Source organism: Arachis ipaensis, chromosome B5 (genome assembly GCF_059453495.1).
Source record: "Arachis ipaensis isolate K30076 ecotype BB chromosome B5, ASM5945349v1, whole genome shotgun sequence".
NCBI classification, from domain to species: Eukaryota; Viridiplantae; Streptophyta; class Magnoliopsida; order Fabales; family Fabaceae; genus Arachis; species Arachis ipaensis.
Genome location: NC_142440.1, coordinates 19,046,915 through 19,072,523, shown reverse-complemented (window position 1 = coordinate 19,072,523; position 25,609 = coordinate 19,046,915). Strand labels below are relative to the sequence as shown.

The following is a 25,609-nucleotide window of genomic DNA, read 5'->3' as shown; positions in this document are numbered from 1 at the left end:
TCAATTAACAATGAACAAAAGTGGATATTAAATAGACGGATAAAAAAATAAAAAAAATGGATATTTAGTAGATGGATGGATGTTCGAAAGAAAAACAATGAAATCTTTTATAAAGAGAATGATACACAATTTTAATAGTGGGATTGAATAATTTGTGATGGATTATTCACCAATTTATAATGTTAATATTAAGGAAAAGATAAGATTAGAGTATCTAATTCAAAATAAAACCTTAAAAAAGGAAGATAGAATTTTAAAGATAAGATAGATGAATAAGAAGATAATTTTTAAAAACGAAAACAAGACTGACATAGGCGTAATACATCGCGTTCCAATCGATTGAATTATCATTTCAATCGATTGAATTTGAATTCACACACACTACAATCGATTGAAATTGGCAAATTCATATTGTTTGTGTAAATTCAATCGATTGAGTCACAAAAGCAATCGATTGAATTTGGTGAGACCCAGGTTGTTTTGAAGCATTCAATTGATTGAAAATTCTAAACAATCGATTGAATTACAAAAATCCAATTTTTATTCATCGTTCCATCGATTGGATTGTATGACCAATCGATTGAGTTATGCGAAAACCATGCTTTTGGCAATTTTCAATCGATTGTTTAGTGGTAAACTGTAATCCAATCGATTGAAATATAATTCAATCGATTGATTCATTATTCCAATCGATTGGTTTTCGCAGAAAACACAATTTTATGATTCCTCGCGAACGAGACGAACCAAATTTAATATTTAATTGATTGTAATGGCCAAAAAATTGTTTTTGTTTTTGATTGTTAATGAACATGATAGATTTATGATAAATTAATTATTTATAAAATAAAAAATCATTTTTATAATTATATAAAATATATGGGGTCAATTTATAATTAAAATTAGTTAAACGACTATGTAGCAATTGTTAAAAAAACTTAAAAAACATGTTTTGTTATGGGACCACTAAGTGGTCCAAACGTTCTGGGACCACCGAATCCTAAGCCCACAAAATGAGGTGCACAAGCACCTTTTTGGTAAAGCTTTTCGAAGAGGTGCTTGTGCTTTTTAAAAGTTCAAACTCCTCGTTTTGTGTTTGGTAAATCAAAAAGACCATGTGCTTGTACTTACAGCTCTTAAAAGATAGGAGTACTTTTGAAAACACCTAAGATAGAACTTTTCAAAGTTGGCTTGTGCTTTTCAAAATTTAAAAGTCTAATATAACCACATATGTTAACTATTTTTTAAATTTAATACTTACATTTATGTCTATTATAATATTTTTAAATTTTAAAAGCTATTTTACCAAACGCAATTGATATTGCTTGTATTTATTAAAAGTTATTTTTTATTTGATTTACCAAACATAAATGTTACGACTTTTAAAAAGCCATCTTTTAAAAATTAACTTTTATAAACTACTTTTAAAAAGTAAAAACTTTACCAAATTAAAGCTAAACCAAAGTATGCAGCGGGATTAGGAGTATACCAAGTTCGATCATTATCGGCCATGAAGATAGGAAGCTCAAGTCAGAGAAGAAAGAAAAAAGAAGAAAAAGAAAAACAAGTTTGTGCAAATCAAAACATGGGCAGAGGGAATGAAGAAGAGCAAGAAAGAGAAGAAAGTGTGATCAAAGCTGATCTAAATATGCAGCAAGAATTAAGGGAGGAAATCCTCAGAGCCACCTCACAACTCGTACCAGCAGCTTCTAGTACAGAAATTAATATCAATCAATTCCCACTCCGCTAGCATGGCCCAAGGCCATTGAGTCGAATCACCATCAAATTTAAACCGAGCAACAACACAAACCTACCTAAGTTTTGCATAAAATTATGTCTGTACCATGAATCAATCAAGGATTCCACAAATTATGAAGAGCGAAATAAGATATAGTACAGCTTAAACAAAACAAGATAATAAACGAAAGAGGTCCCCGTGATTCGATGGGAAAGTCTAGTTTCACAAGTTCGAAAACAATGATTTACAATTTATGTGACAACTTTTATTCGAAGAAAAAAACAATGTGTTTGTGGCCAGAGAACCCCAAAAACAATATGGCCCAACGGATGAAAAAATGGGACCTATACATCTTAGTGGTGAATTGCTCTATATTTTTCTTCATTCTAATCCTATAAATTTTGTTAAGTACAGGTAGCAGTAACATTTTATTTGTGGTTCAACTAAAGATACAAAGATAAATGGGGGAAATCAAGAACCACTTGTCAGGTTGATCGAACATTTTCACTGTGGACTTGTTTGAATGTAAAGTAAATGAATGCATGCAGCAGCTTCTTCGAACCACAACCAGTTGTCGTACTTGCAAGTATGGCTCCTGTACAGGTGCAAAAATTTGTGTATAACGCTCAACCCAATGCATATACAAGTAGTAAAGAACAAAGTGTAAAAAGACGGATAGAAACTATCATAAAGTAAATAAGTAATTACAAGGAACAAAGGATAATATACCAACCTCAAGATCATGTAGCAACCCGGGAAGTACCCAAAAGGATCAGGTAGTAGGACGTGTCATTGTAGATAAACCACGTCCTCCCATGGGAATAACACCTGGATAAGCATCACCGGCTTCTTCCTCTCCTAAAGGAGCTGCGCATAGCGTCAAAGATTTTATAATTACATAATTTGTAACAAAACCCAATATTAACCATTTTGAGGCTACTACACACCTGCTATATCTTGTTCAGCCTGAGCCCCGGCAACCCCAATGCATGCATATAGAGAATTTTCATCCACTTTCAACTGGTCATATGCACGGTATACATCCTCAATAGTAGCATCTTCGTATAGAAATGTTAGGTCCTTGATACAAGATATGTCCTGGATCCCACAACCACCGTTAATAACTAGCACAACTGTTATACTATATTTAAAATTCCAAAAAAAATAATACATTTATATCAGTTCTTTTCGCAATAAAAATAAAGGTCTGAATATATTGCATGTCATGATTCGGACATTTCTATCTCACCTTCCTTGGTACAGAAGAAGCTTGTAAGTGAGCTAACAATCCCAGCCAATAGGCATTAGACTTGATTTCGGCTTCATGTCTCATCAAGAGTGTCCGCTTAGCCTATGTTAGAGAAGAGCACCAAAGGAAATCTTTAATTTTTAAGCCATGACAAGTATGTCAAAATAACAAGAAAAATTTCTTCAAAGTAAATGACTGCATCACACGGATTCATTTTAGCCAGGAAGATAATGATCTAAATGAAAAATTAATTAAAAAAGCAGGATGACCAGGTTCATTGAAAGAAGAATGAATAGGCAAAAATCAAACTTGGAAACAAATTATGGATGTCTTCCATATTCAATAACTAACCCTGTCCAGTTCCCTCTCAGTAATTTTATTGCTATGCAGACCTCTAAGAACATTCTTGCATGCATCAACAGCTTTGTGCACCTGCAAAGGAAGGTGAAGATTCTCTTAAAATTTTTGAACACAAGGAAATTGACATAAAATACAGAGCAGTTCATCTTAAGAGAATGAAGTCCACACCTTGCTTGGAGTTGATGTCACAGAGATCACATACCATCCTAGCTTAAGCCTATCAAACAAGTTTAATTCAAACGATACATCATAGGTCAACCCCAGTGAATCTCTGACAGTTGTGAAGAGCCTGCACCACAAAAGCGTACCTAAGCACAGCTGGAAATTTGTTGCTATAAAATTGTTCAAAAGTGACACTCGTGCATATGTTACTATTAAAAGACATCCGAGGCATTAAATACAAATTTCAACACAAAAGTAATCAGGGTTGATCCATTTCCATGATGGTGGACCAGTCCAATATCAGACAGAAAGTATGTGGGTCAATTTTGCCCAACTCATCAGCATGATATCTAAGCTTCCACAATAAGCTAACTACAGAAGAGTAGAAGGAGGTACCTAGAATTTATAATCTCAGCAAGCAAACCCATAGTTATACCAAAGAAAAGAGGATGAGCACGAAGGCTTCTTCTAAGATCACCTTCCATGTGCGGAACATCGGTTTTTGATTGATCATCTGCACAAGAGATTTTTGATATTCAATGATTAAATGCAATTTGAAATGATAAATTTAGACACACAGCGGAATATTCATATAAATCCCACAAGTATTTTTTACCATTTTTAATTGACTCTAACAGGTCTTCTCCATCTGCAGTAAAACCCCAACGGTTTGGTGCTGGCCCAGCAATATAAGCACATGCCCTTTCATCAGTGTCTTTTAGAAATACCTACCAAAAAGGTATAAAGCAAATAAATGTATGTTGATTATTGCATCAGAGTATTGCCAGTAGAATTTCAAGTCAGACTAAAACAAAATGCAAGTAAAAATTGCACTGTAAAAAAAATGTAAGTCGGTCGCATTAAGTTTTGACAAAAGCCATATGCATGTAATGGAAGTATATGCTTAGCTTCTCACTTCTTGAAATTGCAAATCTGACGGAGATGGTCGAAATAAGGGTGGCCTGGGTTCTTCCCCTTTCTTATAATTTCTTGTGGCCTGAGCAGTGCCAAGGTAGTCAAGAATACAGGATTCAATTTCCTCCTCAGTGAAGTCACCTACAATGCTTACCTGATGGACAAATAAGGAAGAGATTTTAGACAAGGATTTTAGTATTTCAACATAATCTAAAAGAACACTGCTTTCAGAATGAATAATGATGGCAGACCTCCATGTTATCACCAAAAAATTGACTCATTACAGCCTCCTTAACAGATTGAAGGGTTAAATTTTCCAATGATTTTGGTGTAGGCTCGATAAATCGCTCATCACCATCTAGCATTGCAACCATGAGCTTGTGAGCAGTTGAGCGTTCCAAGCTCTTTGGGATGGATCGATAAAATGACAGGTACAATTGCCTTGCTCTATCAAAAGCATCATCTAGCCATACACTATGCTGCACAAGAGGAACATCATAACATATTAATAGGGCAGGGTTGTAACTAGATACATACAGTTTGCAGCAAAAGTAGTAAAGCTAAATATCATTTTATGCAACTTAAGTGGATAAGAAAATGGTTAACAATAACAATAGGCAAGATGTTTACCTCGAGCACCATGTGGAGGAGTTGAAAGGCAGCACGCATTCCATTATCTCTTAAAGTAAAACGAAACTCCATAGATATGAATTCCTCCGTAGATTCCAAGGAGCAATTAATCAGGTGATTCACACAAAAAAGTTCAACCTGGTGCATTCAGTAAATAGAGCTGTAGATCATTCTTAAATATTGAATTTATTTCATGCACATATGATGCCATGAATGCATGTATGAGATGTTCCAATAATAGTTTATGGGGGACTAGGAAAAAGTGTAGAGTCAGACATTAAGTACATTTCCCATCAACATTTCACAATATAGAAGGAACATGCTAATCGTACATTCAATATAGACATGGGCACACTTTACAGCTAAGAGAGGTCAATAGAACATTCGTCTGGATTATGTATTATGATACCAATGGCCTCTCACCAATATGAAAATCATAATAACTGTCATAAAATTGTTCTTAACTATACTTTTTAAAACACTATGGTTTGGTTTTTTAATAAATGGTTACCACTTTCTAATATTCATCTTAGCATATGCATTTTCCATTTTGTTTATAAATAATGGGGAATTTCTACATTTTTATCAGATCATTGATAAACCTTTTAAATTTAAATTCAAAATAATCAGAAAGAGAAATATAATCACGACATCTTCCAAATTAAATGTTAAACATGAAAAAAAATCCAAGATGCTAACAATAATGGTCTATCATCATCCTAGAGCCCTTGTACCTTGGCAACAAAGTTCAAAAGAAAGAATCAAAATAATTATTTAAAGAAAACGTTAACAAACTTACCAAGAGTCGCAAGAAGCAACTAGATAGATGAGAATAACAAAGGATAAAATTGCTTGTTTAATGAGGGCACATGCAGCTTTCTTGTGAGTCATGTCAAAATAGAAATATATTCCAGACATTAAAGTTCGTAGATATAAGTTAGTTCAGATATTTACTTGCTCCCTTGAGAAATTGCCAACACGACCTCCCTCACTAAGTGTCCTAACACCCAGAATCACGGATCCTCTCGAATCAGAACTCTCAGCGGCTCGTCCTCCACCGACAATCAGCCGCATCACCCCACTTTGTGTTTCTGTTTTTGATATCTGTGACAATAGAAAGCATTAATTAATTAATTATAAAAATCAGTCCTCTTAAGCAGTACAAAACCTGAGTTCTCATGGTAATCTCAAAACACTCGATATTACTATGTCTATATATCAGTTGAAAATTAAATGGCAATACAAACATAATGAAAAACTATAAACTATTTTTTCTTCTTATAATTATTATTGTAGGGAAAGAACAAAATGATGCAACGCCATAAAGTCATAGCATTAGGAACCCATGCATTGATTACATTAGTGTGTAAAAGGAAAAGAAGGTAGTAGCTACATAACAAACTTGCACAGTATACCTTATAGTTAACAGGAATTCCATTTGCAAGACGACGTTGAGTGATCCCAGTTTCCTCATCATGAAGCTTTGTAACATCTGTTTCAGAACTTACAGAAATAAAGGCTGGCTTGCGCTCCTTTTTTAAGTCTTCTAGCTGGGATGGTTGTACTAGTTCCTTTGGCACCTCGAGCTATATGTGTATAAAACAATTAGTTGAAAAGTACTCAAAACTACTTAGAAATAAAACCCCAGCTCATATATGTAATTGACTCAGCAAAAAAAAAAAAAAAATCTCAATCCATATGATTAGGGAACCAATTTTGAATCAGTGTGGCAGATATACGGAATGCAAAAAGTTATGATAAAGCCACCACTCTAAGGTTAAAGCTATTATTGTGACATAACCACATTGGGCATAACCAAATATCAAATACACAGTAATAGACTAGTTACAAGTCAGTGGGGGAAAACCAAATACTACCAAGTGTGAAATCAGAAAACCAAATACTACCAAGTGTGAAATCAGGATAAACTAACTAGTCAAGAAGTCGATTTGAAGAGGGGTTGAATACCTCAGGCTCTGGCATTATAGGCTGATCCAATCCTGCTTTCATAGCATCTGTAATTTCAGTTGGAGATATCTTGAATTCTGTTTCACCTGCTCCCTCAATGTGAACTTTTGTTGGAACACAAGCAACAATAGCTGCAGGCAGCGGTGCAGTAGGCTTTCCAAAATCAGCTATAAATTCTAACACCTTAGCACCAACAGAATTGACCTGCACCAGAACACATCAATGATTATATAAGCATATCCAAAAATATGAATTACTAGATAACAATCTAACATGAAAGAAACCAATGCCTCATCTTTTGAATGCATGGTACCCACAAATCATTAAGGGAAAAATCTTCAATCTCTATTATCAGGAATAAACAAAAATGTAGTAGTAAAAATTCTAAAAGAGAAGGATGCTTTAAATGAAGGTAAAAAATAATGCACAAGATACAAGGAATGCAAATGAAATACCTCCTCAAGGGTTACTGTCTCTGCAACAGCAAGTAAGCATTCATGTCCCTGCCTCTGGTCCATAACTCTATGGCCAAGAGCATCACTTTCCATGATGAAATCCAAGTTATCAACAGAAGATACATTATCAATCATGGCTGCAAGGTGTTCACTATCTTTCAAAAGGGCATCTAAATATCGAGTTAATTCCCCCTGGGTAACACCAAACTCTTTAAGTCTCCGAACCTGTATCAGACAATTACATTAGCTCCCATAAATTAACCCAGCAATAAAAATACAGACCACAGGAAGCATGAAATAAAACCTGAAACAGCCAATGAAACTTAAACTAAAAATTGCACTACTGCAATGACATATGTAGCATTGCAGGAGAAACAAACCTCTTGAACAGCAACTGTAATTGCATTTTGCCAATTCTTTGGTTCTGCAGTTATGGTAAGAGTGGTCACAGTACATCCTTCCCTTCCAGAATCACTATGATCCAGTTCAACTGAAGTGAATGGTGGATTTGAACTCTGTAAATTTCATGCGTTACAAACATACTTCAACGATAACGCAAGGATGATCTGGCAAATTTAACAAAACTGCCAGGCAGATTTCTTTTCTATTAAAAAAAAAAACAAAAACAAAAACAAAAACTACACCACCACCACTAGACAACAGAACTCTCTTTATTTCATGTAGACTAATCATGAGTCAGTAACTCCAATTTCCGATTTTGACAGAACAGAATTCTAACAAATACCGACCCCCTCAACAGCTTCTGTGGTATTGCTGGAGGGGGCAGCGGTTCGTTTGCATTTAAGAGTTAAGACACAAAATATGTCATTTTCAGAAGCAGTTGAGCAATTTTTTGCTTAAACCAAAGCAACACATTGCGTATTCTCAGACACAACAACGTCACATAATTTACCATCAAATAGATTCCAAAGTGGCTCTAACACGACAAGATCAAGAAGTAGCAATACAGGTTTCATCTCACCTTATATCTTGTATTGATACGAAAATGAAGAGCAGACAAAAATATTCTTTTCATCAAGACGTTACGCAAGTCATTGAATGTTTGAACCCTATTTACTGGAATCTGCATAAGGTTTCAGTAAGGTAATTAGTGGAGAGGGGAAAACATAAGTGTTGTAATACCAAAGGAAACAATATGCATTTGGAGAAGTTCAAAAGGTTAGTGCCATCGCCCATAAGTGCTTTACATAAAACAATGATGCATAAATAGTTAAATACTCTACATACATGCCTAGAGGCTTTTTGTTCTTACATGACAAGGACCAAATTACAGGCGAACATGTGCAGTTGTCTACTTTATCCCATATGCCTATATCTTTTACCCTAAGTAGGTCAAGGCCACATCAAGTAATAGCCTATTAAATAGCAATAAGGTAGGAGAATAATCTCTATGCACCAACTTATGTAACATGGTCACCCAACAAGAATCTACGGAACTACCATTTTATATTGGCCAGTTGCTTATGCTTATATGTCAGCTTCTTGAATTTTTATGGTTTAATTATCCTGTTGGTCCCTATAATTTTACCAAATTTACAATTAAGTCCCTGTACTTTTTTCCCTTTTAATTAGGTCTCTATACTGCTTTTAATTTTATAATTAGGTCTTTTCTAGTGTAAAAAATGTTAGAGTTAACTGAATATTTCTTCGCAAATTGATGTATTCATAATTAAAAACCTAATTAGATTTTTGACCACATGTATTTTGGGAGAAATATTATGTTAATTTTAACTTTTTGAATGAAAATGACCTAATTACAAAATTAAAAGCAATATAAGGACCCAATTAAAAAAAAAAGTATAGGGACCTAATTGAAATTTTGATGAGACTATAGGGACCAACAGAGTAATTAAACAAATTTTTATTATGTTAGTGTAAGATAATTTACACTATCAGTAAATAGAAATTATCCTCATATAGTATTTGAATTGTTCATTAGATCAGCATCAAATTAATCATGTATAGCATAAAGTTAAACATCTTCATACCTTGCAAAACATATTAATTGAAAAATTTTGAAGCAACTCGTGTTGAAATATTTGTGGTGGCTTCAAATCGCCACTGCTTCCAGGAAGCGACCAATTATGCTTCACAGGAGGACGAACAGCTTGCCTTTCCTTGTTAAATACTTTTGATTGATCAATTGTATTTGCTGATCTTTCAACTGAATTTCCCCCCAGACCAACAGAAAGCTTGGGCACAAGAAAACTAGCCACTGCACCAAATGCGCTTGGAGTGGTGACAGAACTTTTCTCATTGTCTACACCTGTTTGTCCAAAAACAGCCTGCATGCAACAGTGATTGTAAGACTCCCAAATATGGCTATAACCAAACCAAATACTTTGCAAATGAATGTTTGACATACTTCAATCTGATACACAGTCTTTGTGATGTTATCAATATCCCCCACAATGTACAAGGTAGCATTTGCAGGGAAATACCAACGCTCATGAAATTTCCTAATTTTATCTGCATCCCATTTCTTTATCTGTTCTTCTAAGCCAATTGGAAACCTCTTGCTCAGCTTGTTTTCAGAATGCAGATGTTGTAACAACTGCGGTTACGGAAATATAAAGCAAAGCAAATAAGAAGCAGAAATACACTAGTCAATATTGTGCAAAGCATCAAGCTGATGGCCTAAATTTCAAGAGATATTCTGTTCCACACCTGGCAATCAACCCGGTACTCTATTGTATTCATCATTTGAAGCTCCGAGAGTATAGCACGTCGTTCTTTTTCAATTCTAGAAGCAAGGAACTTTGGCTGGAAAGCTATCTGCATATATCGGAGTTAGGAAACAATAAGGTGTGAGCAAATCCCAGTCCAAAAAACAACATATCCATGTTTCTCTATTGTCCCCTAAAATTGCTTTAACACTGGGTACTCGGGGTAAATTCAGAGCATTAAAATATCAAGATCTAAATACTAAGAAACAAGCATTAAAGCTAATATATACATTTACAAGAAGTGGCTTGTATGATAAGGCAAAGTTTAATAAAGCATACCTCATTTAAGGCATCTAGAACAAATGGAAGCAGATCACCATCAGAGTCCTGACATAAACCACTATAATCAATATCAACAGAAAAAGTTCAATGCACAAACATGACAACATAAATTGAAAGCAAGGCTTGTTAAATTGGCTTGTGGAAGAGGGCTACAGTATAGGTTTTGTAATAGTCCCAGGAGAGACCCTAGTTCTATACCCCTATTTCACAGGGACCCCTCTGGAGTTCTTACAAGCTAGGGGTTAGAAGCTCGTGACCTCCACCCCCAATTCCCTCTCTTGCCACACCCTGAGAGGCTTTCCCTGTGGGGAGATTGTTTTGGATGATGAACAGAAGCAGTAATCAAGCACAAAACAATTCACTGATTGACTATCTGTCTCTCAAGAACAATGAAGTTTTCTTTCCTAGAAATTAAGATCAACTATGTCGCTAAAGGCTTTAACACATTAAATATCATGTGGACTCCCTTAGGAATGCCATTAATACTTCAGAAGTGAACACAAGTATTATTTATTCCCATGCCAATGACAAAGATCAACCATCATATCACAAAAAATTTACAGATCAGATCAGCACATTCAACAATAATAATAGGACCTTTGTCGTTCTCATTATTCTTCTTTTGTGAAAATCCGCCCATTCAATAATATATGCTACTGTTAAAGATATAAACTATTGATTCAATTCATTACAATGTCAAGAATTTCCACATATTCTTGGGCAGACAGAGATAATAAATTTCATATTGTTATAATCATCTATTTAATTTAAATTATCCAGTAACAACACAGAGTTCAATAAAAAGCAGAAAGTGAAAAAAAATTAAAATAGAAAAAAAAAAAAACACGTGCCCCAAACCTTGGTGCTAGTAGGGGCATGGATGTGAAACACTGTATGGTGGAAGTCAGTATAAGCATTTGAACGAGCTCCTGTGCCAAGAAGCTTCTCACGTTTTTTACTTCCAAGGAAAGCAACATGTTCAATCATATGAGCAATGCCTTGCTCATCATCCTCTTCATCTATTGAACCCGCATGAACTTCCAAGTGTGCTTCAAACCTAAAATTGAATCAGTTGGGACTACTTAGTTAACAACGAATGAAAGCTAGAGAATCAGTATTTATAGAGCTTACCTGTTTGGCGGCACTTTATTTGGCAAAATGAGATAACGCAACCCATTCTTTAGCTGGCCTCGATGCAACTTAGGGTGATATGGAAGTTCAGAATTTAGACACTCCTCAATCCGCTCTCGTTCAGAATCAAATAAACCTAAATCTTGCTTTTCAGAAATACCGTCTGGCCAGGCTGTACTTGCTGCATGAGGCTCATCTGGACCAACTGTTGCATGTGGAATTTGAGCCTGCTTGACCAATGACCAAAGACAACACAACAACAAAATCAGACGTCATATTTGAGAAGGAAAAATGGACTTGTCGAACAGGAATACATCATAACACTAGACGATTAGGCTAACAATTCCCATACTCTCCAGATCTACCAATGTATACTAAAATCATCAATACTTTCAATCGTCAGATTGCAGTTGCACTAAATATAGGAAGCACGATAACTGTTCAGTAACAAAAATATGAGAAAATCCAACACAAATTTTATCTGAAACAAGTTCTGGCGACATAATCCATACAGTCATATAAGTAGTTGTAAGACAGAATTGAGACTGGAATACTTACAGAGCGACGTTGGAATCTACTCTTCGATAAACCGAATGACGATTTATCCAGAAAAGCTCCAAGAACGAATCTCGGAAAACTTGTGCGGCGTTTAGTAGCGGAAGCACGACAGCAAGAGGTACAGCTACGCGTATGTTGCTGCGGCAACAAAAACGACTTCGTCGCGAGTTCACCGAAGAAGGAAGTGGAACGTTTCCAGGTAACATCTCCCTTGTTCCGTCGCAAACCGAATCCACCGCCATGAATAGCTTTATGCGTTCTCCTTCCACTGAAACAGAAACAAATGCAACAAACTCACATCGCAAAATTGAGCTCGCTCCGCGCGTGGAGTGAATCGTGAAACGAATAATTGCGAGAAAAAAAAAAGAAAAAAAAAAAAACCGAAACTCTATATGAGTATAACAAGAAATTATTATTATCGGAAAAACATAGGTGAGCTTGTAATTGAGCGATTCTGATAAGAAGTACCGAAAATTGAAGAAGAAATGGAGAGAGAAGTACCTTGGAGAAGAAGAAGGGAAGAAGAGGCGATTGTTACGGAATCGAACATGAAAACGAGTGGAGTATGGAGAGTTTGTTGTGCGAGAGTTAGTATGAGGAGGAAAGAGAAGAGAGGCACAAGCTGTTGAAGTAGTAGCAGAAGACGCCATAGCCATAGCCATAGCCATGGGTTGAGACATAACAGTAGCAGTTACTGTTAGCTGCTGCTTCTTTCTTCTTCTTGAGTTCTTGTTCTTCTCCTCTCAAGAGAGGTTAGGAGAGAGGGAAAGGAAAAAAAAATCAAGTGAAAGAGGGTAGAGGATGTTATTATAGACTCCGCCAACCAGCTGCACAGCCACACCCTCACCTCTTTGTCTTCACTTCCAGATTTTTTCTTTTTTCTTTTTTCTTTTTTCTTTTTTCTTTTAATTCAATTGCCGTGAAGAAATGATCCTTTGTCCGAACTCCGAAGCTTTTTACTCCTCCAACACAAACGAAAAGAACGCTAATAAGTAATAACAACAACAAATATCTAATATCGTCCTAATCTCTTTTCTCTAATTTCTTTTTGCTTTTGGATATGTCTTTTCTCTAATTTGATTTCCCAAAATGGACCCGTATTATAGGCCTGCTGAGTTCAGACGCACAAAAATCTGCTGGATGCAGACCAAAAACTTTTACTAGCCCATAATATATGGATTTTTTTTTCATAAACATCTACATCTGTCTATCTATAATATAATTTATTTATAAATAATATATTTTAAATTAGTTTAGTTTGTGTTTAGAGTTAGGACAAGCTTACAATCGAAATGATTTGATAAATGTTATGTATACTATAATTGTGTATACTTTTCTGGTATAGTTTTTTATTTTAGTATTAAAAATAATTAATAAGTGACAAAATAATTATTTTTTATATAATAAAAGAATGTGCAAAAAAGTAGTGCAATATCATTTCTAACATCCTAAATATTGTAATATTTTTAAATTTCTGACACGTTTTATTATGTTCAACTCTGATTTAGCCTATCTTTTTCAGACTCATTAGCCCATTGGATCAACGTATTAACTAAGACTTATACAGTTGCTATCTCCTGATGTTTGAATTATCATCTTTATTAAGGCTCACTTAATCGCTGACGTGGATATGCTTTATGCTGTCACGTGTTAATAGACTGCTGACGTGACATATTTATGGGACCCTATCTAAAATTTTTTGGTGTCCTCTCTTTAATTTTGTTCTCTATTTTTGAGATATCTGTTTTGATCTTATTGTTCTCACATTTTAGAGGTATATTTATAATTCTCATGAAAAAATCAATTGTCTTTCAACTATTTCATTTGCACCATACTTTTTGACAATTTGTCACTTTTTTAGTAGTTTTTCACCATTTTTTTACAGATTTAATCAGTTTGCCACTCTTTCGACAGTTCTATCGACATTTCTTTTGACAATTCATCTGCATTTTCTCCAACAGTTCCTTATGCGCTCTGTTTTGAGAGTTCCGTCTGCACTACGTTGCGGCATTTTCGTTTGCGTTTATTTTTGTCGATTTCTATAGTTTTTTTCTTGTTGAGTAGTTGAGAATTAGGTTAGTAGTAGTTAGTAGTTATATGTTATATTTATGATAGATGTTGATTGTAGCTCTATATATAACTTGTATCTTGCATTCATTTTATATACTTGAATTCAGAAATCTATTATCTTTATCTCCTGCCTTGAGTTTTAATAATATCAACCCTCCTATTTGACAAGTGAAGAACTATGCCAACTATTACAATGAGAGTCACAAATTATATAGTCATGTTTTGGGTTAAATTTCAGAAAGATCCAAATGATATACTACATAGACACCAAAAAAATCATATACTACATATAGAGTCTAGTCTAATGGCAAGCTAACTTCCCTCTGTTTTGTTGTGTACCACTTTTCTTGCTTTGAGATGTATCAGTCTTCATTTTTGTCCCCCAAGACTCCAAGCCGGTCCTCACACAGCTCAACATTGATATCAGAACTTCGCTGAAACATGACACGATGAGATGATGAAAAGTTATTACAATATAAGCATTTCATGTTGACGCAAAGTTTGGAGAAGAGTATCACCTAAAAGTAATTAGAATAATAGTTGAAAAAACATAAACAAGGTAAGGCATGAAAATTGGATGGTAATTTAGGCTTACAATGGCCAGCGATGAAAGCGACCGCCATTGAGTGGGTAAACAAATAAGTATGCATCTGAATGTCTGCCATCGAATGAATAATACTTTGACAACTTTCTTACTAACTTGAAAGACATTTTCTTGTAGAGATTGACTGCTGCCTCGTTCTCAGAACTCGAATGCAAGTAAATAGCGCGGCAACTTTGAATCATAGAAGCATTTTCAATCACCTTCTTAAGAAGATCAGAAGCTGCAAATGCAGATGCATATGAGATGATGAGCCACACAAGTTAACCAGTAATAATATAATTACAACTTACAAGTGCCAATCAGAAATTACTACCTATTCCATGATGTCTATACTCCTTCACCACTCCTAGCGTTAAAACATGGACTAAAGTTTCATCTGATTTGGCCAAGTCATTTCCATGGATACTCACTATCTATGTCAATATTCATGGACAAAACAAACCACAATTATCAGCACAAAATTCTGTTACATATTTTGGCCTACCCTAATCAAGCCTCGTAGTACGGATATTGAGAAGCATAATTGTTATGAAATTACTTTTTTCTCAGAAGTTTAAATAGATAAGAAAAAACACATAAATAGTTATATTTCTAATAAAATTTTTTTATTTATGTGAAATTTTCATAATTTTTTTTCTCTCATGTTAAAATTCTAGACATTTTTGTCACAGAAACTCTAATACTATGTCATAAAATCACTTCTCCTAAACACACCTAAATGATTATATTGCTAATAATAATAAGATTGGCTTAAGAAATATATGGACTTGAAATCCTAAGAAGATATCAAATTGTAAGTCTATTTCCAGCACAAGTTCCTCGCAACAATGTACTAACTAAATACCTTTTTCATGAAATGCTTCAAGTAATTAACATAATTAACCTCAACTTCTGCTGCAGGAACAATCCGAGTCGTCACAAATCCAATTAGTTCATCACTCTGACCATCACTGCGACTCACGTCTACGGCTCCCCACGACTCGGTGCCTCGCCCGTTAGCCACATCTTGGTAAAATTTAGATTCATACCTGAGAATTGTGAACATTATTACTGAAGACATAATTATATTTTGAAGAGCTAAAAGCATAAGTCAATGAGAGAACTAACCTGATGGGAAAAAGTTGGTCATGGATACGCTGTAAAGTGTGTTCATCAGAAGGTTGTATTGACCTGTACTTTATTTCTCTCTTACTAAACGCTTCTTTATTTTCCATTGAGCTTAGAAATTGTGGAATAATACTAGCTAAATTACTATTACTACCAATCAAACAACAACAGCTTCAGCATGTCATCTTCAAATTGATCATTCCTGAATATCAATTTCTGAGTTTAAATTAAACTACTCATAGAAACTGAAAGAAAAAAGTCAGAACAGAAATGAATTAGATAGATAACTTGAAAGAGAAGATGAGATGGTGATGCTTTTTGGCCAAAAGACTTGTAATTGGATCTATAATCTATCCCCAGCAACGCAACGAATCTCCCCTATTGTTTTTTTTTTCACTATTTACTCTTCTTTATTTATTTAAACAATATAATCCTATAATCGTATTTTTCAAGAAATCAGCTTGTGACACAAGTTAAGGGGGAAAATAAAGAGGGAGAGAGGGATTGTGATTTACTCAAACATTATATTATATATACACAATTTATTCTGCACTACCAAATCATTTGTAAGATGAAATTTTTCTATTGAATTATACAGTAAATAATAAATAAATAAAAGAAGAAAAAGAACGAATTTAAATATGTTCATGAACGGTGCTGCCTTTCTTGTTTAATCTTGCGCAGCCTAGTACCCGCTGACTTCAACCCACTCCTCACGTGCCCCAACATTAATGTCACAACATCTCTGAAAAAATATATATATAAAAATTAATTGTATTTCTGAGTTAGTAGTAATATAATTAATCATATATATATATTCACATGTGCATCGTACATAAATATGTTAACGAATATATACTTTGGTGAGCGATAACAGCGTGCACCATTAAGACAGTGGACGAATAATAATCCATCATAAAGCTTGCCGTTGATTGGATAATAGTTCCTTAACCTTCTAACACACTTGAACTTCATTTTCTTGTACAACTTAATTGCTGCCTTGTTCTCAGCAACTGCGTGCAGGTAAATGCCCACGCAAGTTGGAATCTTCGAAGCATACTCTATAACCTCCTTCATCAAATAAGTTCCTGCACAATATAAATAATGCGTTGGTTAATTTAGTAGTTAATTTTGTGGGTACACGTCACATAATTGTATATATAAGTAATTCACCAATAATAACAGTAACTAACTAGCTAAAATGAAAAATATCAATATAATATAATAAAATAAGAATAAATTATAGTATTTGTTTCTAAAGTTTCACAAAAAATTTAAAATATTCCTAAATTTTATTTTGTTTCAATTTTATTCTAGAAATTTTCAATTTGCATCAAATATACTCTTGGCGATTAATTTTTCAAAAAATTTAATACCAAATCAACAATAATTTCATAAGAACAACTCTCAACACAAAGAAATCAAATATTATTTTCATGTATTATTATTAGATTAATCTTAAATTTAGATATCGAAAATATATTAGATGCAGATAAAAAAATTTTAGAACAAAATTAAAACAAAATAAAACTTAAAAAATTAAAAATATTTTTAAAATTTTTAACAAATTTCAGGAGAAAAAATATACTTTATCTTAAAAATAAACTACTCCTACCTATTCCTCGATTCCTATATGCTTCCAATACTCCCAGCCACATAACATACACCAAACTCTTATTGTCTAATTTATCTGACGACTCACCTGCAACTATATTATCCGCTAACTACAATAATAATAACGTTCATAAGGGTTAGATATCGAATTATTCATGTGTTTTTACTGACAACTTAATATCAGAATACAATGGAAAAGAGATATATCAAGAATTTGATATTTGTTGCCGCAATTATATTTAAAGGAATTAACTAATTGGGATAGATTATATATGAACCTCACTGTCGCTTGCATTAACAATTTTAGTTGTGACTACGTATCCAATGATTTCATCACTTTTATCATCTGGCCTACTACTGTCAACAGCTCCCAATGTCATCATCTTGTCAGAATCTTCATTTGATAACATTTGTTCGTAAAATAATGAAGGGTCTTCATCATTCCTGAAAATTAATTAATTTCCAACACTACTGTGATCATTGTCATGATAATTATATATCTTTTCAAAAAATATCCAAGTTGTTGGGTATATAAAATACAAATTAAAAATATTAAAAATAGATTAACCAACGTATGTATAGTAACTGATTTTTTATATGTACGTAATATTTATAACCGTGGTCTCACCCGTGGGGGAATATTTTGGCATGAATATGCAGCAGAGTCGCAAGGTCGGAAAGTAGTAGGGGCCTGAAACGTATTTCTGGCGGTGGTGGTTGATTGTGCACCTTTGTGCTTGTTGCCATTGTTGTTGTCATTGTTATGATTAATTACTGCATGCATATTAGACAATGATATTTATATATGGATTAATATATTATATGCTTCCCAACAACGAAAAGAATCTTGCAGACCTGACCTTTCTCTATTATGTTGTTTGTGTGTATTTTGATTATATATTGGAGATTATAAATGAACATAGTCATATTGCATAATCCCGTATTATATTTTTCTATGTACACCCAAATGGCCAAATAATACAGATTATTTATGTCTAACCAAATTAAGCTTCATGATAGATAGATAGATAATATACCGAGTCCATTAAAAAATAAATAAACTAGGGAGCCAATGGCTTATTCTTAAGCTGATTTTAGAGTTTATCAAGAATCAAACTCTTGACCTTTCGGATCTAGAACTCTAATACCGTGTCATGATACAACTCATCCCAGAGGCTTACGCTGATGAAAAAGGGTAATACTAATGGTTATATCTCTAATACTTCCTAAACCTCCATTGTACTCATTATACAAATATTCCATTGGCTCCCCATACTTTCCCAAAAAAATAAACCCCCACTAGATCTGCATAGGTCGTCTAAAATATATTATATTCCCAATAACCCTTAATGGATTCATTCACAAATTGGTTAGGAATTCTCACAAGGCAAATGGAAATTTTGGAACCTTGGAAAAGAATCTATCTAAGACAACCTAAAATGTCTTAGGATCTTAACAAAAATTAAACAACGCAACCCATTGGAAGGTCTTAACTATCCTTCTAAGCTAATACTTGGCACTCTGCAATTAATTATTTTTTGGCTAGTAGTATGAATTATACAAATATGTTAAGAAGCCACCCACCAAAATAATAACAAAAACTAAAAATAATAAATAAATAGAAGAAAAGAGAGAATTAAACATGGTCATGACTCATGAGACAAAACAAATAATACAGTAGGGTGCCAAGTTTTCATTGCTATTTCTATATATTCTTAAATATTATGAATATTATATATTATTACAGTATTATACTATTTACACAAGCACTGCTACTTGTTGAAAGCAATGCATATATTCAAGACATTTCTTTCAAGCAAACATGGAATATTTACGGACAAATTTAACATATATAATTGCGAGAGATGCCATGAAACTCAAAGAACATCCCCAGTCATAAACCTATGATTGAGAACGGCCTGCGCAATTGGTCTCTTTCGAAAATCAGCATTAAGCATTGCCTGAAAAATCATGATAACAATATTCCGGAATTAGAATAGTCTACGTTTGGAATAACAACAAAACCTACGTCTGTTGAAAAAATGGTGCTAGCAGAAAAGACAATATGACTTCTTTGCTTAATTACATAACTTCACTACAATAATACATTCAAGAATTTCTTTATCATGGATAGCATTTTCAGCCGAGAGAATGAAAAGAAAATAAGGAATTTTCAGACGGATCGGACGAATATACTAATAATCAAAGCTATAAGTAAAATTTTACAAGGACCGAAATATTAATTTTACTCTAACATATAAATTAATACCTGAAGTAACTCCCAACCAGCACCATCTCCAAGATCGAGGAACTCGACAGCCTTCGCTAATCGGTCATCTTCCATACAATACCTGCCGGTGGAAGAAGAAAACAAGATGAGACAAAATTAAGCAAGGATCTACTATTGTGTGCCATGTGAAGTATATTTGCTATGTATAGGAACTTAGTTGAATGGGATGAAAACAATGCATCAACTATCAAATATCAATAAATGATGAGTTGCTGTTCCAAGTATTTCTATTTCAGCTTTTGTTCTTATCAGCAACTCAAGCTCACTAAATTTTTTTGCTTATGCCACAAACAGAGAAAACAATATTGGTTTACCAAGAATATAAAGTAGAAGAAATCTTACTCTCGTGTTGCTTCAAGATCAAGTTGGAAAGTGTTCTCTAAAAGTCTCTGAATTTTGTGGTCAAGAAAAAACACCGGTGAATATGTAACCTTGTGATAAGGAACACTTCCACAGAAAAAGAATTATGGGCTGCCAAAGATGAAGTCATATAAGGCCAGCAGAGCTTACTTGCAAGGCAAGGCCATCCATTGCGCCAGCTTCACAAAATGGAACAAAAGCCATGTACGCAAAAAGAAGACCCGCTTCGTATCTGTATTGGAACTCATAAACTAAATAGATAACCTGGAAAAGATGTTGAAATAGACTTCTTCAATGAACAGAATTCTGAGAACTTACATGTCATCAGCTATTGCAAAGGCTCTTTTCTCCATACGCGTGAATGCACCAGCAGCTGTTGCTCGCCTCCAGAGACCATCTGCAAGTGATCTTGGATCCTCCTCTAGTTCTGAGTAGCTGGAACGATTAATCATACAACACTATTTATATCTTGATCTATTTCAGCTTGTAATGTATGCAAAACGAATTCAACACAGTGCCATCCTACCACGTGCAGATAAGCAGGATATATATTGCATTGCACATAAGAAATTCGAAGTTCACAGAGAGTTACAAAACTATTTTTTCAAAAAAGATAAAAGGGAAGGAAGTAAGGATAGAAAGTAATAGAACAATAAAATACAATTTGTTTGGCATATGCAAATGAAGTATCAACAGTATATCAATGTGTCAGGGATATGTTAATTCATAAGAAAGGGGATAGGTAAACAATTACCTTACCTGACATCAACAGAAAAGGCCAGATCTCGAAGCCTTGGAATCAAATACCGACCTTCTCTTTCTGAAATGGTGCTGCCACCATGTTGCAAACACATTGAAGATAGAGCAATGGAGAAATACAAGGCGAAAGAAAAATCATGACAAAGGTAAAAGTGTTGCCATTGCTTACTTGAGCATCACAGAAAATGGTCCTAGACTCTGGTGCAATCTGTTATTGTCATGCATGTAAGCTAGACCTCTCATAGCACCTTGGAGCAGCTTTATCACAAAAATTTGCTTTCTCTTGATCGATTGTTCTTGCTCAAAGCGATTCCAGGAAGACAATTCTCCCGAAGCTCGGTCCCTCGATACCCTATCACTCGCAAATTTTGCATAATCCGCCGCACTATATTTCCCATCATCGCGAAAAGCAAGCCACTGGAACAGGTAGATTTATTTCTCCAACAAGATTAAAGAAAACAATGCACGGTATGGAAAACGGAAAGAACATAAGATAATGATTTCACAGGACAAACCTGCTCTCCAGTAATCGTTTCAAAACCACCAACAAGTAACACAAGATTCTGAACAATACCTTTAGAATTTCTCTGTAAGATAAAAAATGGAAACCAAACCAAACCAAACAAATAGGATTAAAGGAAACTCAGATTCAAGAATTCAATCAATTGAAGCATATATAGTATGATCTAACTTGAAGAAAGGAGTGAGCATTCAACTCATTAGCAGCCATCATATCAGCCTCAATTCCACCAGCTCGCTTTCCAGGATAAACCTTCATACATTATCGCATATGCGCTCAATGAATAAGAACTCTAAGTCCAAAACGGAGAAAAAGAGAAAGAATGCCAAAAGTGATTACCTTGAAAATAACAGGGGTACCTCTGAGTGGACCCTGGGAAACCCTACCTTCATAGAGCCTGCAATGGTGCTGCCATGAGTATCATAATCAGTGATTTTTTTTGTTTCTAATTGGAATTTAGGTAATTCGTTTGTTTGAATCAATGTAAGTAACTAAGTAAGTACCTGATTTTAACACTGCCTTCTCCAACATCTTGAGTCTTGAGACCAGCTCCGAAATCAGCGTATGAATACTTGTTGCCTTCTAGGGCAGAGGGAAAAGCTGAATAGCTGAAGAATGAACGAGAAAGAGTGAAATTTTGGCAAAATAGAAGACAGAAGATAGAAGAAGAAAGAAGAGGGAAGGTTGACCTAGTGACATTCATGAAGCCGTAGCTGCCAATGGAGCGACCTACTTGGAAGGAATCGGAGTTGGTGATGAGGGTGGCTTTGAAAGATGGTGGTGCGCGTTTGGGAGAGTGAGAGCGTGTGAGTGTGAGTGTTATGGAGAATGGGGAAAGTGCGTTGTGAAGAGAACGGGTGAAAGAGAGGGAATGGGGAGAAGAAGAAGAAGAGGAGGAAGAAGAAGAAACAAGCATGGCCATGGTGGTGAAGGCGCCGCTTACTGCTACTGCTACTGCTACTTCAACTGGATAAGAAAACTAGTATTACTATCACCAATTGAGTGGTCATAACTCAACACCTTTTCCTATCACTAATCATAATAACACACACTCAGTTATTGGCCTAACAAGTTAAAAAATACTATGGGAGAAAGAAAAGCATGCATATTGCATACTGATTTGCAGGCGTAGAAAAATGTTTGCACCAAAATTAATACGAATTTGTTGCATTGACAATATGTGACCGGTTGAGTAATCAATTTTAAGAACATGAAGGATTTTTTTTTCGTTTCCGTAATAAGACCGGTATATCAAAACAGTGTATAGTCAAGTATGTATTCAAAAAATCAATCAACAATTTAATTGATTGTCATTTGTCAACAAGCCGTGAAATTATTTTTAATGAGAAATATTAGGGATTATTAAAATTTATTTTTTTTATTATTATTTAATTGTTAATTCAATTATTTTAGTTTAATAATTTAATAATATATTTTATTTTATATTTTATATATTAATAATTAACTAATAGTTAAAAATAATAAATTTTAATGATTCTCTAATATTTTTTATTTTTATATATAGTATTTTTGTAGAATATTGACATTTGAGATATTTTTTAATATTATAGATGTTTAGAGAAATATGACGAGTTAAACCCCAAAATAGTCCCTGAGATTCACAAAATACACCGATTTAGTCCCTGACTTCTCAATTGCACTAATTAAGTCCTCCAGATTGAAAAGAATGCATCAACGTGATCCTCCTCCTCCTCCTCCTCCTCCTCCTCCTCCTCCTCCTCCTCCTCCTCCTCCTCCTCCTCCTTCTTCTTCCCTGCTCATTCTCGTACCCATTGCTTCTTCTTCATCATCATGTGGTAAATAATAATAATTTTTTTGCAGTTTTTTTTCCTTTCAATTTCTTCGATCCTTTTATTTTTTATTTTTCTCAGTTCAATTTTATGGTTTCGATTTTGGAAGCTTTCTGGGAGGAGAAGGGTTTTTGTGCAAACCGATACCGAGTGTGTCCTGAACATGGAATTGGATCGAGGTAACAATGCACATACTGTGAATAGGAGGCTGCAGGTTGCCCTTAATGTGCCTACTGAACAGAGCTCACTAACATTTGGGGATTTGGTCTTGAAGAACGACCTTAGTGTTGTACGGAAAGATCCGCCCTTCTTCTCACAAGAAATCTTATTCATAGGAGCTCATCCACACCGTGCTTGTCACCTACCGGACGCGATATGCAGCAGAGGGACAAGAATGGGATTATTGAGATATTGGGGCAATCAAATCACCTTAATAGGATGAAAAGATATGGTCAAAGACATTGTGAAGGCAATTAAGATGGGGCAGATCCAATTCCTGTTCATAGTGGGCTTGGGGTGCTTACTATTTCTTGAATACCCGTGGTGAGAATGCAGCAATTGTGAAACCAACTGATGAGGAGCCTTTTGCCCCTAAACAATTCGAAAGGTTTTGTTGGTAAAGCTCTTGGACAATTAGGTCTGAAGTGCTTGATTTGGGTGGGGGAAACAGGGTTCAGGGAGGTTGCTGCTTATCTTCTTGACTATGAACATTTTGCAAATGTGCCTCCCACTGCCTTGGACATGCAGATGAAGGAGAGGGAAGTTCAAGGAGGCCAAGTCAGAGCAGAGACACGTCCAACCATCATCCAACCAGCAAAGCAATGGATACAAGAAGTGATGCGCTACTTCTGAATTAGGGTTTAAAAAGGGATCAGGGACCAAATTGGAGTTTAAACTTTCATTTGCCACATCAACCAACTGTTACACACTCCAACATGACATTCATTCGCCACGTCACTCCCGCCGACAAGAAATATCATCGGAAAATATGAGGGGGACCACGTTGATGCATTTTTTCAATTTGGAGGACTTAATTAGTGCAATTAGGAAGTCAAGGACTAAATCGGTGCATTTTTGTGAATCTTAAGGACCACTTGGGGGGTTTAACTTGAAATATGACACAAGGCGCACCTTGTGTGATACTTTATTAGAAATTCGTTGCAGAGATTCATCGCAATTTTATCAAAGATTTTCTACAAATATTCGCCATGTGGTGCGATGGCAACAACATACCCCTATTTGTTGACTGCTTTTTAAAAGGTGGCTAGAGATTCGTTATAGTTTTTTAGAAATTTTCTGTAGAGATTCGCCACGTGACGCGACGATAGCACCACATCTCCTGCGTGTTAACTACTTAAAAATTTGTCTATATGCAGGAGACAAGTATTCTCCGAGAACAACATATGCAATAATAGTTTGGAGCCGTTAAAATGGGATGGGGTGAAGCTTTGTGGTCATTTTAGAGATTGAAAGTAAGTTCTTTGAGAAAAATTGAGAGTGAAAGAATAGTATGATAAGTAGGAGTAGAAATATGTTACATGCGTGGCTTACCAGAGGCCTGCATTCGGTCTGAACTGGCCTATTATAAAATAGTTTTAAATACAATTTAATTTAAAAACCTAATTATATTAATAGGTTAGGTCTAGGCTCACAAAATAGTCTAATAATTTTGTTAGGTTTACCTAAGTTTGTTAAATTATAAATAGATACAAAAATAATTTTTTATAATTAAAATAGTTATTAAAAATTTTAAATTTGTTATACTTTATTATCATTATTTTTTATATTTTAATACTTTAAAAGTTTAAATATTATTATAAAGATTGAATTTAGTATATTGCATATAAATATATTTTTAAAAGAAAATTAATCAGACTTAGTAATTAAAATAAAGATTATAACTACAGGTTAGACTTAGACCAATTAAATATATTACAAGTCTAGCTTAATAAGTAAGGGTATTCGCACTGCAGTTTGGTTCGATTTGGATGCGTTTTTTTTAAATAAAAAAAATAACAACTTAGTCTATAAATTTAATATTGCCTGACATAGTATAAATGCACACTGCTAAAGTACTAATAATTCCAAAATCATTAAAAAGTAACCTGTTCAACAATCTAACATAATAAAAAATATATATTCCATAACATTATAAAGCAACCTGTCTAACAATCCAACAAGTTATTATTTTCTCGTCTTCTTCTATTTTGGAGGTGTTGTTTCCTTGGGCCGAGCAGCCAGGGATGGCTGATCTTTCGAGTTTATGTCGTTTGCATTCAAGT

The 25,609-nt window shown here is 34.5% G+C and overlaps 4 protein-coding genes and 1 long non-coding RNA gene across 7 annotated transcripts; 1 reads left to right on the top strand and 4 right to left on the bottom strand.

Annotated features, from left to right (window-relative positions):
• Positions 1–1,978: 1,978 nt before the first annotated feature.
• SPP (Insulinase (Peptidase family M16) family protein) lies at positions 1,979–13,184 on the bottom strand. The gene is made up of 25 exons (XM_088486669.1): positions 12,694–13,184; positions 12,193–12,460; positions 11,635–11,861; positions 11,362–11,560; positions 10,501–10,548; positions 10,163–10,270; positions 9,861–10,049; positions 9,484–9,780; positions 8,457–8,558; positions 7,855–7,989; positions 7,475–7,699; positions 7,020–7,223; positions 6,467–6,637; positions 6,006–6,155; positions 5,052–5,189; positions 4,673–4,900; positions 4,423–4,575; positions 4,123–4,234; positions 3,903–4,020; positions 3,513–3,633; positions 3,336–3,416; positions 2,985–3,086; positions 2,683–2,833; positions 2,469–2,602; positions 1,979–2,330 (listed from the first exon to the last, which is right to left on the bottom strand). The coding sequence occupies exons 1-24, from the start codon at positions 12,870–12,872 to the stop codon at positions 2,508–2,510; spliced, it is 3,801 nt and encodes a 1,266-aa protein (XP_088342795.1). The 5' UTR covers positions 12,873–13,184; the 3' UTR covers positions 1,979–2,330; positions 2,469–2,507.
• Positions 13,185–14,394: 1,210 nt separating this feature from the next.
• LOC107641740 (histone acetyltransferase MCC1) lies at positions 14,395–16,367 on the bottom strand. Of its 2 annotated transcripts, XM_016345213.3 has the most exons (6): positions 16,262–16,367; positions 15,974–16,175; positions 15,711–15,894; positions 15,180–15,279; positions 14,858–15,086; positions 14,395–14,696 (listed from the first exon to the last, which is right to left on the bottom strand). In XM_016345213.3, the coding sequence occupies exons 2-6, from the start codon at positions 16,078–16,080 to the stop codon at positions 14,564–14,566; spliced, it is 753 nt and encodes a 250-aa protein (XP_016200699.1). In that variant the 5' UTR covers positions 16,081–16,175; positions 16,262–16,367; the 3' UTR covers positions 14,395–14,563. The 2 variants fall into 2 exon arrangements, with proteins under 2 accessions (XP_016200699.1, XP_088342794.1); XM_088486668.1 differs by lacking the exon at positions 16,262–16,367 and having other exon boundaries at positions 15,750–15,894; positions 15,974–16,100.
• On the top strand, positions 14,690–15,562 carry LOC148563514 (uncharacterized). Its single transcript, XR_015883329.1, has 2 exons — positions 14,690–14,904; positions 14,984–15,562. It is a non-coding gene; the product is annotated as an uncharacterized LOC148563514 (long non-coding RNA).
• A 212-nt stretch (positions 16,368–16,579) lies between the features above and the next one.
• On the bottom strand, positions 16,580–18,377 carry LOC107641739 (histone acetyltransferase MCC1-like). Of its 2 annotated transcripts, none has more exons than XM_016345212.3 (5): positions 18,216–18,377; positions 17,866–18,031; positions 17,589–17,697; positions 16,833–17,061; positions 16,580–16,718 (listed from the first exon to the last, which is right to left on the bottom strand). In XM_016345212.3, the coding sequence occupies exons 1-5, from the start codon at positions 18,344–18,346 to the stop codon at positions 16,619–16,621; spliced, it is 735 nt and encodes a 244-aa protein (XP_016200698.1). In that variant the 5' UTR covers positions 18,347–18,377; the 3' UTR covers positions 16,580–16,618. The 2 variants fall into 2 exon arrangements, with proteins under 2 accessions (XP_016200698.1, XP_020978923.1); XM_021123264.2 differs by having other exon boundaries at positions 16,608–16,718; positions 16,809–17,061.
• Positions 18,378–19,243: 866 nt separating this feature from the next.
• Positions 19,244–22,721, bottom strand: LOC107643195 (Protein kinase superfamily protein). Its single transcript, XM_016346776.3, has 12 exons — positions 22,206–22,721; positions 22,020–22,124; positions 21,856–21,913; positions 21,688–21,768; positions 21,512–21,583; positions 21,166–21,413; positions 20,997–21,068; positions 20,556–20,672; positions 20,388–20,469; positions 20,220–20,266; positions 19,857–19,938; positions 19,244–19,548 (listed from the first exon to the last, which is right to left on the bottom strand). The coding sequence occupies exons 1-12, from the start codon at positions 22,436–22,438 to the stop codon at positions 19,465–19,467; spliced, it is 1,281 nt and encodes a 426-aa protein (XP_016202262.1). The 5' UTR covers positions 22,439–22,721; the 3' UTR covers positions 19,244–19,464.
• Positions 22,722–25,609: the final 2,888 nt, after the last annotated feature.